Below are 14,550 nucleotides of genomic sequence, written 5' to 3'. Positions count from 1 at the left end.
AAGATGCTTAACAACAGTGTAACTAGACAATTACTTACAAACTTACCCCAGGCTAAAATCATACAAATTAGTAACAAAGATTAAGTGGCCAAATTCTGATACTACTTTATCAGAATATTTAAATTTTACTTAGGCTACTCAAACTTAAAGATCGGTAATTAATATACTGAGAACGTTCACAATGTGAACATTCCCATAATTCACCTCCTCAAATTAATGCAGAATACAGAAATATCGTTACAACGCCTCTTTATCTAAGACTCAGAAATACTGAAACGTCCCCACGGCTGCTCAAACAGCAGCCGCCCGGCGAAGTAGGCCTGAGCGGTCAAGGGCATTAAGTGGGGCAGGGCTCCTTACTTGGAAACCACGGTCTTCGGCTGCCTTGCCACCCACGTTAAGGACACTCAGAGAACTGGCACGCTTCATGCTGCAACCGGGCAGTAGACATGCAAAGGACAAACCATCGGCACATCAGTTAACCGGGAGCAGGACACATGGCAAAGACACCCCTCAAAGGCCCCGGTCACCATGGGGGACACCATGGGGGAGTCCCTGGCACCATCCCTGATGGAGAGCGAGCCTAGATCTCGCTCGGATGGGGATGTCCGCCCAATTCTTAGCACGGACGCCCCAGCTCTAACTGTATTTAGAGCCCCACAGGAAAAAAAGCACTTTCTCTGCAAAGTATCTGTCTTCAGGTAGTGCGTGTAAATTCCAAGTGTCATTACGTCGTCACATTGTGAAGCCTGGCACGTATAGGAGCCGAGAGGCTTGGCCAGCGCCACCCTCAGACTCAGCACAAGCCTTTGTGTCAGGTTCGATTTAAGAAGGGAGCGGGGGGGGGTGGGGGGGGTAGCTCAGTCGGTTAAGCATCCGACTTCGGCTCAGGTCACGACCTCGTGGGTTGTGGGTTCGAGCCCTGCGTCAGGCTCTGTGCTGACAGCTCGGAGCCTGGAGCCTGCTTCGGATTGTGTTGTTCTCTCTCTCTGCCTCTCCCCACTCGTGCTCTCTCTCTTAAAAATAAACATTAAAAAAATTTTTTAAAGAAGGGAGCCTGGGGATTCCTCCAAATCCCAACACTCACCCAGAATGACCATGTAAAAGAAAGACACTCGAAGCTCACTGTTGAGATCAGATACATATATACGTTCGTGTATTTTATATTTTTTTCTATATTAAAAGGAAAACCACTTTTTTACTAGTAAAATAAACTCTGAAGCTTAGAAACCAAAATTTAGGGCACCTGGGTGGCTCAGTCGGGTAAGCATCCAACTTCAGCTCAGGTCATGATCTCACAGTTCATGAGTTCAAGCCCCACATCAGGCTCTGTGCTGACAGCTCAGAGCCTGGAGCCTGCTTTGGATTCTGTGTCTCCCTCTGCCCCCGCACCCCCCCCACCCCAGGCTCATGCTCGCACTCTCTCTCTCAAAAGCAAATTTTTTTAAAATCAAAATTTAAGAGAATTTCATGCTTTACATTTAAGGAAATACAGTGATTTCAATGTTTACTTTTTTCCCCCATTTGATACCTTTAAAATACTTGATGCAATATCCTGCAAAATAACCTAAAACCCAAACTTAAATTATGGATAAAGTTACCATAATTGCTTACCACTACCAGGGATGCCCTCAAACAGAAAGTCCCCTTAGCTTTTCAAGTTAAAATAACCAATATCAAGGGTTCTTTTCTTTTTTTTAACTTTATTTATTTTTGACAGAGAGAGAGGCAGAGAATGAGCAGGGGAGAGGCAGAGAGAGATGGAGACACAGACTTGGAAGCAGGCTCCAGGCTCCGAGTTGTCAGCACAGAGCCTGACTCAGGGCTCGAACTCACAGACCGTGAGATCATGACCTGAGCTGAAGTTGGATGCTCAACCAACTGAGCCACCGAGGCGCCCCTCAAGGGTTCTTCTTTAAATGTTTGCAATAGGAACTGTAATTATGAACTTGAACCACCTATGACACAGGGCACACTATTTACCCTATGAGTTGAGGGCAGAGCTGTGACACTGAAGCACAGATCCGAAGGATTAGCACAACTAGACACATACAAAATGCACCAGGAATGTGGACCAAGGCCTGGGTCACGACACGAGTGCCCAGCATCAACTGTGAGCACAGTGCCCGGCGAACGACAGGTATTTACCAAGGTCTCATTGAATAAACTACACCAAAACCACAGACCTTAACTTACTTATTCTCAAGTAAAACACACTCCCAAAATGCCCCAACCAGGATAAAAAGAAAAACCAAAAACATCCCAACGTATCCCACAGGTTGCTACACTTCTGAACAAGTTTTTCTCTACGTAACTACCCAAGAACAAAGGATAAAATCAAAGAAAATGAAAAGGACGTTATATTCTGCCACATTTAATTACTCTGTTAAACAGCAAATTGGCTTTTTTCACCTGTTATGCATATTTTTCTTAATTTTATGTTTTTAATGTATTGTCAAATTGCCTTACATACAGCACCCGGTGCTCATCCCAGTAAGTGTCCTCCTCCCTGCCCATCACCCCTTTTTCCCTCCCCTCCACCCCCCACGAGCCCTCACTTTGTTCATATGTTTTTGCTGGTTGGCATTCTCTAAGAAAGCCATTCAACGTTCTTCGTCAAATTCCCTTTCCTTACAAGATGAAAGTAACAACAACTGTGCCTTCCCAGCAGGTCTCCCCAGCCTCCTGGAGCTGCATTCACACTCGGTGTTTTAAACCGGGGTGTGCAACACAGGAAGAATGCCCAGTTCAGTGAGTCTCAAAAGGTGGTCCTGGGGTGCCTGGGGGGTTCAGCTGGGTAAGCGTCTGACTTCGGCTCAGGTCATGAACTCGTGGTTCGTGGGTTCGAGCCCGGAGTCGGGCCCTGTGCTGACAGCTCAGAGCCTGAGCCTGCTTCAGATTCCGTGTCTCCCCCTCTCTCTGCCCCTCCCCTGCTCTACCACTCTGAAGATAAACATCAAAAAAAAGTTTAAAAAAAAAACCATGGTCCTGGACCAGCAGCACTAGCACCTGCTGGGAACTTGCTAGAAAGGCACTAGCATAGGGGTGGGTTGGGGCCTGACAGTCTGTTCACAACCCCACCCGGCCCCCACGAGATGCTGATGCTGTGGCTGGAGAACGACCTGTCCAGTTAATGAACATGGTCACTCGTACCCAGAAAGAGTATTCAGTTTTCTGCACTTTATGGAATAACATTTCTAAGATCATTAATTTTTCATAAAGTTCAGTAAGGCATCATCTCGAATAACAGAGGAAAAGTGCTAGATGTGAAGTGTGGAGTCAGGCGGACAGCGTCCTGGCACCGCAACCCGGGCCGCACTGCGGAGGGTCCCTGCCTCTGTGTCACAGTCAAGACAGAAGACACGGATGAGACCAGGAGAAGAACTGTGGGCTCCGTCACGTGGGAAGAAGGTCCATGTCACAGGGCTCGGCATTTAAATAGTCTCAGAACACCCAGCACCCCTGGTAGCCGGGGTGTCTGCCCTGGAGGAGCCGCCCACACGATGACACAAATCTCTTCCGCTCCCAGACCCGCCCCGGGAACGTAACTGGTCGACCGCACAACAGTCTGTGCGGATCCTCGCATCGCGGTAAAAAAATGTTTACACTTTCAAAACTCGGTGAGGCAAACGATGACCTATCATTTAGTTCTGTAAGTATTTTAAAACAAGCACTTTATCCCAAAGGCAAATTAAAACCTGTTTCCCTGATGCACGCTCCGGTCGGGTCCCAGGCCCTCGGGCACTGTCGGCAGGGCAGGACGGCAACCTGCTGCTAAGCCTCATGTATCCCAGAAACCCCGACTGGCTTCCAACACTGTTCCTTCCAGGTAGTTTGAGAACAAATGTGTGGAGCCCATAAAACTCCCTCCACGGAAACGGGCTCGCGAACATTTGGGAAGCAGGGGGACAGCCACCTATACAACCAAATCGCGCCTCCTGCCTCGCGAGCCATCGAGCAATGTGTGCAGCCACAGGCAGAGTGGGGCCAAGGGCGGCCGGCAGCCCCAGGGCTCTGCTCCCCGGGCCTAGAGGTCAGAAGAACGAGACCGGACACCTCTGGGACCAGCAAGGGAAGCAGCGGGAAGAGCCCCTCCCCTCGGTGTCTCCAGCACGTACGGGAGGGGACCCCGTGCCCCAGCAGTGGGCGATTCGTCGCCTGCAGAGCGGACGGTGGGATCAGGTGTACGACAGGGTCTCACTGAGAGTCCATCTCTAAAAAGCAGGCCCCGTTCAGGAACTGAGAGCTTCGAAGAGCAGAAAAAAACAGTGCCTCTGTGAGAAATGCATCCCAAGCAGGATGCTGACCCCAGCAGTGACCCAGAAATGCACACTGTTAACAGCCGATCTCCTGCTGACACACCCGATCAAAACCAGAATGCCTCAGAACCAAATTCCTTTGACAACTTACATGTTATTGTTCAAAAGACTCCAGGACGCAGGAGTGTACCTTTTGTTAAACACGTGGGGAATCTGTTTTTTAATCTCCTAAAGAAACACCTTATAACAAAGTCTTGAAACTGTCATCCTTCTATTTAAAACAACTTTTCTTCCTGTATTAATACCCGTGTGGGCTTAATACAATCACAGTTATCATTTGATTTTAAAAGGATTTTAAAAACTAATGTTATTTTTTTTAACTAAAAATTAATTTTAAAGGATATGAACTAGTGCTGATTTTAAAAATAAGTAACGCCTGTCTAGAGTAAACAAGTGAATACGCTCGGGTGTTTTAATACGAAGTTCCCACTTTCCACCACTAAGGCTTCCTCTGAACATGCCACAAAGTCAAAGATTTGCACAGATGTCTTCTGAAGGCATCCGCCCTCTCGGCCTCTGCACGGAAGGCCCTCGGTCATCCCTCAGCCTGTCCTGGGGGAGGAGGGCCCGCTGGGCACCGCTGTCTTGGGGGAGGAGGGCCCGCTGGGCACCCGGCGGGGCTGCAGATAGTTACCCGGGGTTCCTTGGCTCACTCTCTCGAGAACTTCCTCCCTTCAGCTTCCTAACCAGCTTCTCACTGCTGCGTCTAATGGAAGCCCGGAGTTTGCTAAAGGAGCCACTGCGCTTTAAAGATCCAGTGCCGTCCTGAAAGAAATGTGAACAAATGTGAAACCGCAGACGGTCCTCCGCCGACCTCCCAAGAGGCAGAGCTGCATGAAAACAAGAATTCACGTCACGGCTGACCTACTTGTCTGTGATGCTGGCAATGTGACTGCTACAGAAATTACCAACTTGCCATGCATATAAACACACTTGAAATAGAACTCGATCCATTTTAAATCTCATTAAAGATAATCCAATGATCATGAGAACATTTGAACATTAAGAAGTACATCCAAACAAAAAAACATCCCCCCAAATTTTACTGCTGTTTCAAAACAAAAGGTAACCACACACAGAAAAAGTCTCAAGAAAATGAAGGCTGCTTCTTGGAAGATCACCAAAATCAAATTCCACGTTTAATAAAAACAGAAGCATCTGGGCCACGTAACAGTACTGGACCCCAAACGCTGAGCTGACAGAGACAACTTCTTTTTAACAATTCCATGTAAATACAATCCTTAGGTATACTGCTTGTTTAGTAAATTTTATAATTTTGTAAAAATTCTCATGTATTTATTTATTTATAAGTCCCCCCTCCCCGACCCTCCACCAAGGTGGGGCTCAAACTCAGGACCCCAAGATTGAGAGTCGCATGGTCTTCTGACTGAGCCAGCCAGGCGCCCCTTCAGTGAGTTTTTAAAAAGTTTTATTAAATGTTGGATTAGAAGTGAGGTTGGAAAACGAAATAAAATGTTCATTCCGTACAAAAACTAAAAACCCTCAAACACCTTGTGGGAAGTAAAAGACTGCCCAGCTTTCATCACAATGGACTCAGACATTAATAAGTGAAACATTTGGCAGTTATCTGGATATGAAAATGAAGAACAGAGAGTAAAAAAATTGTCTGTAGCAACTTTTATTCTCAGAACGAATGACTTAGTAAGATTAACAGTAGCCCCATTCCCTCAAGAAGCCACACAATGCCGCATTCCATGGAAAAAGTGAAAAGTCCCACTAAGCAGACAGACACGAAGACACAGGTCAGTTGGAGTGAGTTTATTAGAAGTTAGAAAGACACAAATACACAAATCACTGACCACTGAAGGGTTAGTGGAGAAGAGCCAAACTGCCAAAATTTCACAGAGACGACACAGCAAATGCTACTTGAGCGAGATCCTAAGGGGAGAGCCCGGGGCCCGGGGGGCCTCGCCAGGTCTCGGAGTGCGACGGGGGCGGCACATGCCCTACTCTTACAGCCTAGCTAGCGTCCACGGTCACTGTCATGCCACTGCATCAACACCTGCGGGTACTTCTAACTACCTTTTATCAAAGTGAACAGCTAATCGCTCTTAATTTTTAAACTCATGTATCACACGGTAAATGGTTTTTATTAACACAGTTTATATTACTAAGTACATATCTGGCAAAGCTACATGTATACAGAGATAAGGAACCCCCCGAAAGGACAGCAGCACCGAAAGGGATGGCCAGTCACAGAGAGGTGGAGCTCTGACAAGAATCCTAGGGGATTGCTACACACAGCAGTCAGCACTGGAGAGGGAAGTAAAGCCGGAGGAGCCGCCCGTCATGCAGGAGACAGTGTGAGCGTCACAGAGGGCAGCTAGGCCTGTCAGACAGAAACGGAGAGAGAGCCCAGTGAAACCGCTGTGAGCAGAGAGCCACCCCCACGAGCGCAGCGCGGCTCACAGTATTTCTAGGTCACGGATCTCAGCGGTGCTCTGAATCGCTTCAGTATCTGGGATTACCTTCTGCCTGCTCCTATCAGCCGGGCACAAAGAGGCACCGGGCCACACGTTATCAGTCACATACCTTATTAAGACTAGTTACTCCTGCCATCAAAATAAAATTCCAGTTTCAGAGCATGGCTTGGCACTGTGCTAGAAATCTCCATGGTACTTACTGTAACGAGGTTTTCCGGCAACTGTCCATAAAGGAGATCCCACAATGAAATGACTTGACAGTCACCGGAAAAAGAGGCTACACACGGGAATGGCACGTTCATGATCTTTAACTTCGTCGGAAATCCTTCTGCATCCCTAGACTATAAAGTTCTCTCTGAAATCAGGGAGGACTTTCCCTTGAAAGCACTAACAGTTTAGACATTTCAGAAACTTTAAGAAACCATGGACTTTAAGAATCTTCAGCACATTTTAAACATGCAGTCGGTAATCCAAAATAAAATTAGTTATGGAAAATGGATTCCACAGGCAGCAATGCATCCTGGGTCTCAGCAGACTGGAAACCCAACGGTCTTGTACCGAAGCCCCAGACAGCGGGGACCTGAGCCCCTGCCCGCTCTGACTCACCATGGGACGCTGAGCAAGTCATTTAACCAGCCCGAGCTTCATTTTTCTCATCTTTAAAATGGAAAAATAAAATTTGTTACCAACTCCCCACGAATGCTGGGAGGACAAGAAAACATAAGTTCTTGTTGGTCTTTCAGAAAAAGGACATTAAAACGTTAACTCCACAAACCGTACACCTGCTGTTCACCCCCCAACTCATCGCTACGCTCCAGCGGTGTTACTGGCAGCGCTCCCGGACCAGACCCTCCGCGGACCTCGGGAGAAGGACTTCACGGTGAACATCCCCCTCCCCCGCAGGCCCGCAGGACCCAGGTTCCGGAAGCAGCCCCCCGCTGGGGAAGGGGCGCTGGGGCAGGCTGCCCACCCTCCCCTCGCCATCCAGAACCAGCGGGAAGTGCGGTGGGAACCCGCCCCAACCCCGGTGGGCTTCTATTCAGGGGGCCTCTACTACTTTCCACTGACCGCCATGAAAGCGTATTTACGTCAAAAAAGTGGGTTTCTGAACAGAAGTGTATAGCGTATTGGCTGAGAAACACAGGGCAGTAGTTATTAAGTACAGATTTCAGGTGATTTACTATTTTTTGTTACATTCTAGTTGTGTTCCTAATATAACTTTTAAAAGTAAAAAGCCTATTTCTAATTAACAGCATGTACTGTCCCATTCCTCATAATCTCAGGCAAGACTTCAGTGGATCAGAAGCTCTCACGAGCACTAACACAGGGAGGTGGGCGGGCTCCCCCCGAAGGAGCCTGCAGGGCACTGGCAGCGCGAATCGAGACAGAGCGCAGAAGACTGACTTGGGGGCCCTGGGTCCTCATGCGAGGTCTCCTGGGGCCCTCGTGGCATGGCTGCAGATACGACTGCTTAGTAACCAGGCAGCCCAGGGACTCTCGTGTATCTGAAGGGAACCAGCCCTCAGTGAACACAAAGCCGTGTGGACAGAGGGTAAAGGGAATCCGATGTATCAGGAAGCATTCCTGTGCACACAGCATCTGCATTTTTAGCAGGACCATAAAAAGAGAACTCGGGCTTCTCTTGACAATGCTTTTCAGATCTGTACACTTTGTACAAAAATAAGTTTGAGGAAGTCACACTTTAATCACAATCTTTATGGTACATACCTAAAAGAACAGAACTGCACTTCCCTAAGAATTTGACCCAAAAATTTCCTATGAATTGTTACAATATATCCAGTAACCTTACTTTTCTTGAATTTTAATAGCACAGAATTCAGTCCTGTGCTGAGACCCAGACTCTCACTATCTGCAGGGAGCAACTATGCCTAGTGTGCCTGATCTCGGACTAGCTGCCCTCTGTTTTAGACGTTACTTCTGAGTGTGGAGAATGAGGACACGTACTCAGTCTGGCATAAGCGGCTCTGATCACGGAACCGGGCAGCCAGGCCTACGCCCGCCATCCTCCCCACTAGACTAGCACTTGCCCGACAGAGCGACACGATGCTTTTTCCTAAGGTAGCGGTTTTTAAACTTTTTAAAGAGCACTGAAACCGTTTTTCAAAGACTTAAAAACTCTAATGCGGAACGCCAACATAAAATCTAGGTGGCATCTTCTCATTATAAATGTAAAACAGGTTCTTGGGATGATAAAATAAGCCAGGAAAACCCTGAAGCCACCAACAGAAACTCACGATTTGTGGCGTGAAATTACAGAGGACAGGCCTAGCCCTGACACCCACCTCAACTCCCAACTCGTTTCTAGTTTATCTGGACTGCGTAACACTAGAAACTCTTGCGGCACACCGGTCAGCGCTTGCAGGTGGCAACGGTCCTTAAACCCGTTGTCATCTGGGGGAACTCCGCACTCATACACAGAGGGCAAGAGACATTTGTTCTCACACCTGGACAAAGACTAGCGTGGGGACTGCAGTCTAACAGCTTCTCACTGGAAGCTGACACTTAAACCGGGCTCCTTTGGTTGCACAAAACTACCCCTCAACCAGGCTGACTCAAAAAAAAAAAAATGCAAGGGTGCATACTGCCTTTTATCAGGTCTCTTCTTAAAGCAGAACAAGGATGCTTTGAAAATGAAACTTCGACCATGTATCAGGACAGCTCAGTACCACCACCTCAGAAGCTGAGAGCTATGGCTTTCCCTCAAAGGTGAGGGCGGACTGAATGTGAGCAGGGGCCTCGGGGGCCCAGCGGTGTTCACGCCAACCTGGGAGGCTCCCCGCCTGGTTAACCTGGGCAGTTCTCAAGTCGCCACTGTTTGAGCTGAGACTCTGAAAAAAGGGATCCTGCTGCTGCTCAAAGCGAGTTTTAGGAAGGACTTAAGATCTGGAATCTAGATTCTCTCAGCCAACGGACCCCACAGCCAATCGATGAGCCCTGTGATGGATCCTGTCAAAGATGCAGAGCTCCTAGTGTCTAATGTCAAGTAAAAAGGGGTCCAAAGCCTGGCGTGTGAGCGTCCTAAGTGAGAGCATGTCCAAAGTGAGACGGGAAATGTGAAATGGAAAGAGGGCCAAGCGTGTGCTCCAGAGGAGTGACTGTTGTGCCCACGGCCTCTGGGACCCCGCAGCAGGCCTGACTAGCTGCCTACCAGCCCTCCACCCTGGATGGGAAGCGCCTCTCCCTCATCCCTGAGTCTCAGTCTTGAAGACGTAACACAACTCCACGTTGTCAGTAACTTTATGATAGGATTTCACAGGAAGGTTGACCTAGAAATACTGTCTCAAGAAACAGCTCCTCCAGAACTTCATTCGAGAGTATCAAATCTGCACCCTGGCTTCCAAAGGCCGGAGAAGGGACGTGGCCCTCTACACAGGCATGCAGGACGACAGGAACCATGGGGAGAGTACAGTACACAGTGTGGCCAGATGTGGGCAAGAGGAGGGCCTGCGCCATCGTCGTTTTTTTTGGACTACAGCCCGACAGGGGGATGGTCAAAGCGGATGCTGATTGGTTGTCTTGGCACAGGAAAACCCAAAGCGAGGCAGCTGCCAGGTAAAGACGGTCAAAAGATGTTCTCTCTGAAACTCTGACCCCTAACATTACGTACAAAGTGTCTGCTTAGAATGCTAATCCTTACCAAACCGCTACAGCTATAGAAAAATCCCAAATAAATACACTCAAAAAGATGGAGTATAGAAAAACCCGAAACTACTATTTGGCAAAACATCTGCACCATATCAGCTAATCCAACTGGACCACAACTTCAAAAAATAATAATGATAAAAAAATCGAGAGTGCACCTGGATGCGTTAAAGCTAATCCTGCTTTCAGTCCTCTCTGATAAAAGCAAAATCCCACAGATACCAGCTCAATAGACAAAAATATTACCCACGTGTGACCAAAATACACTAGAAAAAAAATGTTCAGAAGGCCACACGCTCCTCGGCGACCACTGGGTAAACAGCAGTGGCAAGAACATCCATAAAGGCAAAGTCGTGAAACCCAGAGGCAGAGCCTGGAGGGAGAGGTCCCAAACACAGGCACGAGTTCTGCAGTTCTGCGTCCGAGAACCTCTGGCAGATGACAGTGGAGAGAGATGAGCCCCTGGACCCCCAGGGGAAATATGATTTTCAGCACTGAGGTGGGACACGAACAGCAGCCATCCCAACCTGTTCTTTCCTAGAGACAAGTTCTACTTGACAACATCATCTCCCTTGAAGGAATCTGAATTACTTCTAACAAAATCGACAGCAGCCTGGTCAGTGAAATTAGGAGCGCTGGAGTTAGCGATGAAAATGGGTTAAGTTAACAAAGCGAGTTAGTTATCTGCCACGCTAATCCTAATATTAAAATAAATCCAGGTTATGGATTATGCTTTAAATAACCAGGACACTCAATCAGCATTTAAGTGCTCAAAGTTAAGCCAAACAGCTTTCATGGGTTCCTATGGAGAAGAAAATTACCACTTCAAACAAATAACACACTTCATCATTAGCAGAAGGTAAAAACTTACAGAAATCTTAATTTTGTACGTAATTTGAGAACAGGAAAGTGTCTGGCACATAAGACAAGAGGAAAGTGCTGGCAGGCACCCCTGCAGGACACTGGCCCAGGCCGCGGCCGGGGGACGCGGGGACAGAGCGCCTGGCCGAGCACGCCGGCGGCTGTGTACTGTACTTACCCCGTTCCACTCTACGCTCATACTCACTTCCTCCCCTCCGTCAGGGCCGCTCTCGTACTTGACCACGTCCACGTTCAGGCTCTCCCGGCTTCTCCGCTTCTCCATGTTCTCAGGGTCATTCAGCACTTCAGCTACTCTCTGTTTGTGAACATTGTCAAGACCCTGTGAGCCAGGCAAGGGGGAAAGGGTTTGATCCATTAGAACTTAAGTTTCGTTAAGGATTTCTAAGACAGTTAAGTTTCACTAACGAAAAGAAAAACAAAACAGCTCTTAAACACTGGAAAGAAAAACTCAGAGCAGTGATTCTCAGGAACGTACGCCTAACACTTAGGCATTCCACTCGGTTAGTTTTACCTCGAATTTTAAAAAACAATAGGGGCGCCTGGGTGGCTCAGTTGGTTAAGCATCTGACTTCAGCTCAGGTCATGATCTCGCAATTCGTGAGTTCAAGCCCCACAACCGGCTCTGTGCGGACAGCTCAGAGCCTGGAGCCTGCTTCGGATTCTCTGTCTCCCTCTCTCTCTCTCTCTGCCCCTTCCCTGTTCGTGCCCTGTTTCTCTGCCTCTCAAAAATAAACATTAAAAAAAAAAACTTTTAAATAAAAAAATAAAAATTAAAAACAACAAACATTGGACTCCAGCAAGCAAACTGCACACTTGAAGTATTTACAAGGAAATGAACTGACATATACAAACCTGAAACACCCTCCCCAAGAAAGGACCTGTGGATGGGCAGTTGGGACAGATGTGCCGAAGAGCAAGGACACGTTCAAGACAGAACGTAGGAGGCAGGTACACGAGTGCGGAACCCTCTCAACTTCTCCGTCTGCAAAGTGTCATCAGACATTGCCGGGACAACGCCCAGACGGCCCCAGTGTCAGGGACAGAGGGCAGCAGCAAGCTCACTTCACTTCACTGCGGCAGGGACGGCCTCCCCCACACTTCAGCTAACACCTCGCTGCACTCAACACGGCACAGATTGTTCTCCGGGTGCGTTTCAGTTCTAACGATCTGTACTCTAAATGGGATTTCAACCCCAACAGCTCGTGCAAATACTGTGCTGACTCCCACAGGGTCTTCCTCAAAAGGTACAAATCTCAGACAGATGATGTACTAATGTGACTTTACGGTAAAGCGGACGTGCCCCCTCACCAGGCAGGAGGAGACCTTTCTCAGTAAAGCACTGACAATCCCCTTCTTTAAGCTTCTACAACTCCTGATCCCCAGACTCCGCTCAGTTGATAAACATCATCCTGGTACTTTAAAACAAAGCCTGGATTGTTGGCACTAATCCTGATGACAGGTCATAGAAGTCTAGAGCTGGGATGAGCATCAAGGCGGTGGAAGCCACCTTCCATCCCCAGGGGTGGCAAACGTGGGCACTGTGCCCGAATGCCATGCAGCCCCACACAGCCAGACCCCCACCAGGCCTCCCAACGCCTCCAGGCGCTCTCCCCTGTGCATGCCAAGCTCCCAAGCAGCCTTTCAGAGTCAGAAGACCCAGGAAGTATGGCCAGACTTAAGAAAGGGGCTCCTCCAGGGGCACAGGCTGGGACACATCATTGGTACCAATTCTGCCTGGGTTTTCTCTCCTCAGTCCGCACAGATTTTGTTCAGAAAAAGAATTCTAAGGTACACACGGGTCACTTTAACCCCAGACAAAAAGCGCAATAAACCAGCAAGCACATAATCGCCTACATATGTACCATTCAAGAGGGAAAAACTTGGGGCGACCGGGTGGCTCGGGTGGTTAAGCGGCCAACTCTTTCTTTCCACTCAGGTCATGATCTCATGGTTTGTGAGTTTGAGCCCCACACTGGGCTCCGTGCTGACAGTGCGGAGCCTGCTTGAAACTCTCTCTCCCTGTCTCTCTCTCAAAAATAAAATAAACTTAAAAAAAGAGGCGGGGGGTGGAGGGAAAAACTCACACCTGCCTCTCCAGTCCTAAAGAGATACAAGACAAAACCAAACGTGCCATCTTTACATACATTTTTATATATTTACACAGACACATACACATGCTCATGTGTGCCCACAAGGTAACACAAAAACACATACACACACAGGGTTAACACACTTACTCATTACTCTGAAAGCTGCTCGTTAAAGGGCACGAAGGGCACCCCTCCCTCCATCTCCTCACACCGTATTTCACATGACTAAACGCCTCAGTAGATGAAGGAAAACGCTCCGATGATCCCATGTTCACCTTCTTGCGAAGCCACCACGCTGCTGTCCATGGTGGCTGCGCCGCCTCGCGTCCCCACCAGAAGCGCATGGGGGCTCCAGCTTCTACATCTTTCCCTCGACACCTGTTACATTCTGTGTCGCACTCGAGCCGTCCCCATGGGGGTGAAGCAGGGTGGTGGCTGACGATGGGGAGCACTTCACCTGCCCACACCCGTGGGCATCTGTGCACCATCTCTGGAGAAATGTCTGCTCAGCTCCTCCTCCTCTGCTCATTCTTTAACTAGGAAATCCTCCTGTCTCTATACACTCTGGACACTAGAGCATCATCAGATGTGATGTGCAAACACTTCCACCCATTCTGTGGGTATCTTCGCTATCTGAACAGTGTCCTTGAGTGCACACACGTTTCTAATCCTGGTGAATCTAACCAATCGAGGTTTTCGTTTGCTGCTTGTGCTTTCGGTGTCATGGTTATGGTCTGTTTCTTTTTTTAAGTAGGCTTCACACCCAGCACGGAGCCCAACGTGGGGCTTTAACTACAGATCCTGAGACCAACGCCTGGTTCGAGTTCAGGGACTTAACCCACGGAGCCACCCAGGCGTCCCTATAGTTACGACCTTTTAAATAATATAGTTTTGTTTGTATAAACTAAAATATTAAATATTTTCTAAGTCAAGCTTTTGATAAGTCATATTAAAAAAGACTGATTCGGGGCGTCTGGGTGGCTCAGTCGGTTGAGTGTCCGACTTCAGCTCGGGTCGTGATCTCACTGCTCATGAGTTCGAGCCCCGCGTCGGGCTCTGTGCTGACGGCTCAGAGCCTGAAGCCTGCTTCTGATTGTGTGTCTCCTTCTCTCTGCCCCTCTCCCACTCACTCACACTCCGTTTCTTCCTCTC

At 48.3% G+C, this 14,550-nt stretch overlaps 1 protein-coding gene across 24 annotated transcripts in view; it reads right to left on the bottom strand.

Moving 5' to 3' along the window:
- The window catches only part of KLC1 (kinesin light chain 1), a 68,322-nt gene that overhangs the window by 6,262 nt on the left and 47,510 nt on the right, over nt 1-14,550 (bottom strand). For 3 of the 24 annotated variants that reach the window (XR_006293075.1, XR_006293074.1, XM_043554382.1), the window contains 3 exons: nt 11,466-11,627; nt 4,954-5,084; nt 361-430 (listed from right to left, as the gene is read on the bottom strand). Coding sequence is in view for 18 of the 24 variants with exons in the window: in XM_043554382.1 (XP_043410317.1) it covers nt 361-430; nt 4,954-5,084; nt 11,466-11,627 (363 nt within the window). In the remaining 6 variants the exon portion in view is untranslated. Of the gene's footprint in view, nt 1-360; nt 431-4,953; nt 5,085-6,083; nt 6,670-7,369; nt 7,421-11,465; nt 11,628-14,550 lie in introns of those variants that run through there. The other 21 variants (XR_006293079.1, XR_006293078.1, XM_043554389.1 and 18 more) reach the window with 11 other exon arrangements.

This window comes from Prionailurus bengalensis, chromosome B3 (genome assembly GCF_016509475.1).
Source record: "Prionailurus bengalensis isolate Pbe53 chromosome B3, Fcat_Pben_1.1_paternal_pri, whole genome shotgun sequence".
NCBI classification, from domain to species: Eukaryota; Metazoa; Chordata; class Mammalia; order Carnivora; family Felidae; genus Prionailurus; species Prionailurus bengalensis.
This window is presented reverse-complemented; position numbering and strand designations above follow the sequence as displayed.